At 42.8% G+C, this 7,595-nt stretch overlaps 1 protein-coding gene across 1 annotated transcript; it reads right to left on the bottom strand.

Annotated features, from left to right (window-relative positions):
- Positions 1-3,424: 3,424 nt before the first annotated feature.
- Positions 3,425-6,685, bottom strand: LOC119285484 (tetratricopeptide repeat protein 27 homolog). Its single transcript, XM_037564767.1, has one exon. The coding sequence runs from the start codon at positions 6,598-6,600 to the stop codon at positions 3,919-3,921; it is 2,682 nt and encodes an 893-aa protein (XP_037420664.1). The 5' UTR covers positions 6,601-6,685; the 3' UTR covers positions 3,425-3,918.
- Between the last annotated feature and the right edge of the window lie 910 nt (positions 6,686-7,595).

Raw genomic sequence — 7,595 nt, 5'->3', positions numbered from 1 at the left:
TTCTTTTTTCTTTCTTAAGTTAAGGAATTTACAACAAGTCTCTTGCAAAAATAACTATCCTATCCCTTTCTACAATCTCTCTATATCCTTGTTACATAAGGTAAGTATTGTATAATAGTTCGGTTTTCCGCGATTTTTTCCATTCCTCTGTGTAAATAGCCTAATATGGGTTCACAATCAATAACATCCTCACCATCGAGAGTAACGATCAGTCGAAGAACACCATGCATTGATGGGTGTTGAGGGCCCATATTGACTATCATGAGATCTTTTCTTGTAAGCGGTAGACTCATATCCTTTCTTCCTTAATTCATTATTCCATGAAAATGGATTATTCCATGAATTCCTCAAAGCGAGGCTCATCAAAATGAAAAATCTAAGACTACTATAAGACTACTAAAAAATAATAAAACAAGAAAAAAATTTGAACGATTAAATTACTGCTCCCGAAAAAAATTTGAACGATTAAATTACTGCTCCCGAAAATGATCAAGGGCAAACAGTTTTTTTAGCATTTCTATTTATAGTACAGGCTGGGAAGATGCATCTCCAATTCAATCACTCACAATCTCATGGCTTTTTTTTCCCACAAAAATAATCCACGAGATTTGAACTCAGAGAAGATATATAATTCAAAACATCAGAATTGTTTAGCACGTAACATCCAGCTCATCTTAATTGCAAAAATATATGTTAATGCCAATGAGTGCACTGGACACTTAGGGAGGAAAATATGTAAAGTAATAACCAGTATTAAAAATAATCATGCAACATCAGAGTCCAAGTATTTGATCCAAATTTACAGGCAACAACCTAAATGAAGACAATCCAAGCGCAACGATAAATGATTTTTGTACACTCCCAGTACAGGCACAACTTGTGTTGCGATGAAAGGAGCTACTCAATGGCACACTTTGCTGCTAACTGGAAAAAATAATAATATTTATTGGTCAACCTTATAACATCCTTTCAATCATCAGCAGTTGAAGAGAAGCTCTATTGGAGTATCTATTAATACTTCACATTTGACAGTAGTATATTGTCTTCACAAAACTGTTATACCAATACACTGCAGAAGGACTAATGCATGGAGAAAGAAAGAAACCAAGCTAAACTGAAAAGATAAACACAGCGAAACCATTTATCATGTGGAGACCCAATCGCTTTGGGCATGCGGATCAGATTCTCTAGTAATCCTTATAATAGAAAAAAGACGAGCAAATTGGTGAGATACATCACACTGCATATGTATACTTACTCCTCAATTCATACTCCCTCCGTCCGGAAATACTTGTCATCAAAATGAATAAAAGGGGATGTATCTAGATGTATTTTAGTTCTAGATACAACCCTTTTTGTCCATTTTGATGACAAGTATTGTTGGACGGAGGGAGTATTATTTCTTAGGGCATGTACAATGGTTGATAAGATAGTCTTATCTTAAGTTTTGCATGTAAATTAGAGATGGCAAAAAAACATATCTACAATGGGTCATCTCTTAGCCTTATCTTCAATAATTAGTTGTTCCTAAGAACATGGTGAGACAAATTGTGTTAAAAGATCATCTCTTGTCTTCTCTTAAATAAGATAAGACAAGCCTTCTCTTATGATTTTTCTCTCCTCCACCTCATCAATTATCCTACATGGCCCTCTTAAGATAGAACCATTGTACATGCCCTTATGATTAATCCCTATACTTTTTCCTCATAAGCCTGCATTTGAAAATTCTCAATAGCTACTCTTGGCGAGTGGCCTTCCAAGATTTAAATTGCCTACATTCATGCCAAAAAAATTCCCAATGTTGAATCTGTCATATTATGAGAAGATCTTTTTTTAATACATTGGAGAAGACCAAAAAAACTAGTCAGCCTCTTAGTTTAAGATAAGGGGGCACAATTTTTTTTATCAAAGATATGATGAACTTTTTCCCTCCCCTCAAAAAAGAAGAAGAAGATGAACTTGTCCCTAATTCAGGCGATCCTTTCTTTCTCTGTGGAACTGATTGTTCCACAAAATTATAAAGCCTGTACTGATGCACACACAACCTAAGGAGGTCTATAATGAAGTTGAAATAACATGCTCGGAAATTTGATCAATCACAACGTGAGATCTTTAATTAAAATGCTAGGTCTACTAAGACATAGGGAACTCCCTACAAAAATGCCAATCTTTGTTCAGGCACCATATGGTCATACAGGTTGGGTATCAAAGTGTTTCATCATCTGCAACCATGATGTATTGAAACATGGTGGTGCTCTCTTCAGTGTCCAGTCCAGCGTAGTCACTGCTGCATCCTTCCGGGTACATACCAGCAGTCTGCAGAAGCTACGGCACCGAGGCGATCAAGGCAGCAGAGGGAGAGAAGCACCAGGATCAGGAGTACCGTCATGAGGTGTAGTTTTCGCGCTCTCCTCATCCGTCCTGGTCACCTCACGAATGTCGACGCCCACGACGTCAACCTTCCTCTCCGTCCTGCTGGCCTTCCCACCTTCCCGGATTGATCTGTCGGCTCCATCGGACCACTGCCGGGTGGCCACCTTGGCATGAATGCCGAGGCGCTCAGGACCCTGTGGTGTCAACGCCAGTGGCAGTGCCCTGGGAGTATATATCTACATTGCAGCGTTTCAAACAACGCATAGAAAATGTGATCTGAATATTCTGAAAAAAAGAGAGCAAAGCACAACATAGACGTAGCATAATTCCTATTTACCAGTATTAAGTTATGTTGTTAAAGTTAGATGCCATATGTAGCAATAATCTACAGTGTACTTTTGAAAGGGAAATACAGAGCACGTGGAATTAAAATATAAGGTTCAGTTTCACATGTATCCCAAGAACAAATCCCCAATATTTTACAGTGAGCATAAAAGGTAAACTGAACCAAGTAGTCCCCAATATTCTGCAGTAACTAATAAGTAATAACCCATGATTTGCAAACACAGTATTACTACTTCAGATGGGCACTAAACTCACCATAGCAATAGTATTTATGTTTTTAGGACAAAAAGAGAATGTTTGTCAGTTAACAATCAAATAACCAAACAGGCAAAAACACGTAAATGATAGCTGAATAGTCTAAAAAGGCATGTGTTTGGAGTCATTACATATGACTGAATAACCAATTTGCGATGTTGCAATTGTGCCGGTCAAGGAAAATGGTGAGATGGAATGGAACATGACATTGACAAACTATACTGCAGCCAGCAACACATTTACAATTATATCCAAAAGTATTGCAACCCACAAACTTATTTCAGTAGCACTTAATCTAAGGAAAAAAGTATATAGTGCCTTATCAGCGGGCTTGACCATGCAGAAGCAGCTGACCACAATTTATCATATTATCCATGCATAAGTATGAGTAGATTGTCCATGCAAGAGTCAAAAATAACCAGTTATATTGATATTTGTAGTGGAAGTCAAATGATGACAGTAAAAATCCTTCTTAGAATAGCATATGTATCTCAGAAATAAATTGGTACTGCAGAACATCATCGTGTTCATGTGCCATCCTAAAATGAGGAGAATTGGGAGAAAGAACAAACTGGATGAGTACTCTTTTTTTGAGAGCACGACAACACTTTCATTCAAACAGAAGCAACAGTACAAATATTTCTCCCAAATATAGTCTGGGATTACACATGATAAACCTGATTAACAGAGTGTTCACAGCTACAAGCTGGATTGTGCGCTGAAACATTGAGCAAACGACCAACATGAATAACAGAACAAGAGTAAATAAAGGGTCTGGTGTCTTCGTGCCGAACTTGAGCATAGACCATCGGGTGATGCGACTTGACGATGCTTGTCATTTATAAAGGGTCTGCTTTTTCGGTAAAAAAAAACTTTTTCTGTAAAGGGTCTGTGATAAACCATATGACAAGATGACCTTGATTCACAACCAAGATATCAGTAACTCTATGCATCGCCAATCAGGCCCCTTAATTGGTCAAGGCAGTCATTAAGTGATTTATACTCCTCCGTACCTGAGAAGTCCGTTGCCTGTTTCAAGGAGCTTTTAAGATGCATCTCAGCTGACAATAATTCTCGTCTGCTTCCAGTCGTGGAGGAAATCTCGATATAGACCTTGCAAAGTTGCAGAGAAGCTTGAGCATACTGAGTGAACTTCTTCTGATCATGCCATAATCCAGAACCCTGGAGGGATCGAACTTGCTTCAACAAAGCTTCCGAGCATGCCATGAGGTTGCCCTTGCTTTTATGCCATCTTGCATATAATCCCCAAAACTCTGCATTGCTAGCCCCACTCCGTACAATCTGCTGAAGGATATCACCAATTATATCTAGTAATTGATTTGGTAGCCTGGTCTCTTTGTTTGCATCATCTGAAGCGTTGCTTATGGATTTAGCTTCTTGAGTAAGTTGTGTACCATGTTCTTCGACAGAGGCCATCACCTTATCCAATAAATCAACATTGAAGTGCTTGTTCTTGGACAGATTTAATACCATTTTGACAGCTTCAAGTGTCAGTCGCATGTTGCATGTGTCCAAAGCAACCTTACTGTAATTTTCCCAAACTTCCCAGCTGTTCCTCTTGAACTTTACAGCTACCTTGAATGCCTGGACTGCCGCCTGGCTCTTTCCTCTAATCATGTGCAGGCAGGCTATGTTGTTCCACGCTTCTCCGTTTTCAGGATCTATCTGCACAGCACGACTAAAAGCATCCACTGCCTTCTCAAGATCTTTATCCTTCCATGCAGCTGTACCATAGGCAAACCAGCCATCTGGATACAAAGAATTCAATGCCAATGCAGATCCCCAAAGAATTTTGGATGTATGGAAATCATTCTTGTTGTATGCACTGCGAGCCAGAGAGCGCAGAGCTCGAGCAGATTTGTTATTTGAGACTTCCAGGGCTTTCTTATAATGGTCGTCATTATTAGTAGCATCACCAAGTGAACACCATAGCCTTGGGTCATTTGGTGTAACAGGGAGCCGGGTATTTATTAGACTAACAGCATCAGCGACTTTACCCGATAATCGATAGCAATAGATTAGATTATCCCACAATTCGAGTTCTTTGAAGACACTAAGAGCTTCACCAAGTAAACCACAACTTATCAAAAGTTCACCATACTCTTTCCTTAATGCAGGGATAGATGGCATATGAACTCCAAAAACCAGTTTGGCTCTTTGTGAAACTACAGGAAATTCTTTGGCAATATCTTCAACCAAATTCTCCATCATTAACAGTGCCCGCTGTTTTGTCCGACTGCGGGTGGACTCCCACCTAATACGCAGAACATCACACAAGTTCCTGACCACAAAGTATGACTTGTCTTGAGAATCAATTGACTCTATGTATGGTGCCATCTCCCACCCAGACATTTCATCACTCCGACTACTCCGACTCACATGTAAACATTGTGCAAGTACAGCGGCCTGCTGGATAGCAGATAGCGATATCTGTGTGTTTGCAGATGTCATACTCTCACTGCTCGAGTCATTCCCATTTTCATCCAGTCTTGGTGTTCTTAGTATATCACAAAATTCACCACTTTCATCTGGAACAGAGCTCGTCGCTTTTCTGGAAGCCACACCATCACTCTGAGGTCCTGCTAGCTCTGTTGATTGGCCATCGTCAGCTGCTGGTTTAGAAGTCTTCGCAACTAGAACCATTTGGGACTTGGCGTCCACCTGGTGTATTGTTCGAAAACCAAGAATCCCTGTGAGAGAGAGATGAATCCCACATGCCTCTTGAGCACTATCCAGATGCAGCCTTGAAGCATCAACTCGACCATATTTATACTCCACGATTCCAGCTTCCAGAAAAGCAGCCGAGACAAAAGAACGGCCTTCTCCATCACATAACAAAGAACCCCAGTAGCTAGAGACCTTTTCAAGTTCACCAAAGTGGGTCAGCATTTGTTTCTTGTACACTTGTACTGGATCAAACAAAGAGGACGATAGCTCATCTAAAATATTTTGCTGGGACAAGGATGTTCTGCACAACCACCATGACACACTGCAACAATCAGAGGAGTCCAGACCCTTTATGCTTGTGAAGAGTAGTTCTGCAAAGACAATGAAGGGCAAGAGGGCGAATTTCCCATGAACATGGGAACCAAAAGAAGCTAACTGATCCGAAGCCCAATCAACCCATTTGCTTCCAGGATCACTATGCCCCCCTTCATCCAAAGGTGAAGACTGGAAAGGGAAGGGTGAACACTTCCCCGACGGTCCCGTCACGTTCTGCTGCGTGAATGCGAGCAGCGCGGCCACCGCTGCGGAGAGAACAAGCGCGCACCTGCACTGGAACCCCTCGCCCGCGGCCCCTCCGCCATCCCCCCGGAGGAACGCCTCGGCAGCGGCAGTGAGGTCGGCGTAAACTTGCGCTGGGGAGCCATGGGCAACCTCGGCAAAGGCGGAGGAGTGGAAGATGTGGGGGACGGCGGAGGCGATAGCAGCCGCGTAGTCCCCGGCCTCGACGGCGGCGAGGGCGGAGGCCGCGACAGGACCGAGCGGGTGAGCTGGGGGAGGTGAGGGGGGAGCTGGTTGGGAGATCGGGGAGGGGAGGGTGCAGCGAAGGAGGCGGAGCTCGGTCGCACGGAGGAAGGCGGGTGTAGCGGTGGTGGCCGCCATGGCCGTGGCCGGTGGCGAGGTTTAGGGTTTTCGCCTATTCCTTTCTCTGGTCCCTGTGTATGCCCGGCTGCGCGAGCGCTCAGGCTATCACATGGCGTTCGAGGCCGCTGCCTTTTGAGCCCACATGGCGTTTCTTGCATTTGCCTGGGCTCGTGCTCTTTTCTTGGGCTGGGTGGTGGTCCTGTCTACGTTCGGGCCTCTGGCCAGTGGTTATTCGCCTATCCCTTTTATTTGGTGCATGTTACGATATTTGGCGCATGTTCGTTGTTGCTGCCTTTGGCCCCCCTGATTGCGGCTGCCTCTTCTGTACTGTTCTATTCCGGTGGAAGGAATTTTAAGAAATGAGCAATGGAGTTGTCCTACTCGAGAATGTAACCATCATGCACAGCATTGGATCCACTCTTACTCAAATTAGCTTGATAAAAAAATCAAGATACAAGGAATTTGATGAACTGTAAGGAACGCAGATTACAAACTGCTAGGCAAGAGGTATGTGTTTGATCTTGGCACCACAAGGATCAAGCTCATCTAATTTGACCAATAAACTGCGCTTCTCTAGCCGGGCATGGCATAGCGAGACAATCCATCTACTCTAGTTGGGTGAACAGAGGAGATAGGCTGTCTTTTTTTCTTTTTGAACATCAGTACAGACACAAACGCTCATATACACGCGCATACACTCATCCCATAAACGCACACACGTACATCCTACCCTTATGAGCACCTTCGGAAGACTGAGCCGGTATATCATCTTGAGATTTATGAAGTCATCATAGGCGCCTCGTCGTCGACGGAAACGTCTCCTCCCACTAAATGCGCATCATCGAAAATCCTGAAATAAATCCAGGAATAAATGTGAACACCAGGATTTGAACCTGATGGGTTGGGGATACCATCGTCCCTCTAACCATTCAAGCACATGTTGGTTCGCAGGCTGTCTTCCTTGAAAGATAGGGTGAACAAACAGGCTGTTTTACCACTGAATGGTTTGTTGC

The sequence above is a fragment of the Triticum dicoccoides genome, chromosome 4A, assembly GCF_002162155.2.
Source record: "Triticum dicoccoides isolate Atlit2015 ecotype Zavitan chromosome 4A, WEW_v2.0, whole genome shotgun sequence".
Taxonomy (NCBI): domain Eukaryota; kingdom Viridiplantae; phylum Streptophyta; class Magnoliopsida; order Poales; family Poaceae; genus Triticum; species Triticum dicoccoides.
This window is presented reverse-complemented; position numbering and strand designations above follow the sequence as displayed.

Excerpts from the sequence above, each read along its gene's own strand:
- LOC119285484 (XM_037564767.1), bottom strand. The coding sequence starts at position 6,600 with ATGGCGGCCACCACCGCTACACCCGCCTTCCTCCGTGCGACCGAGCTC.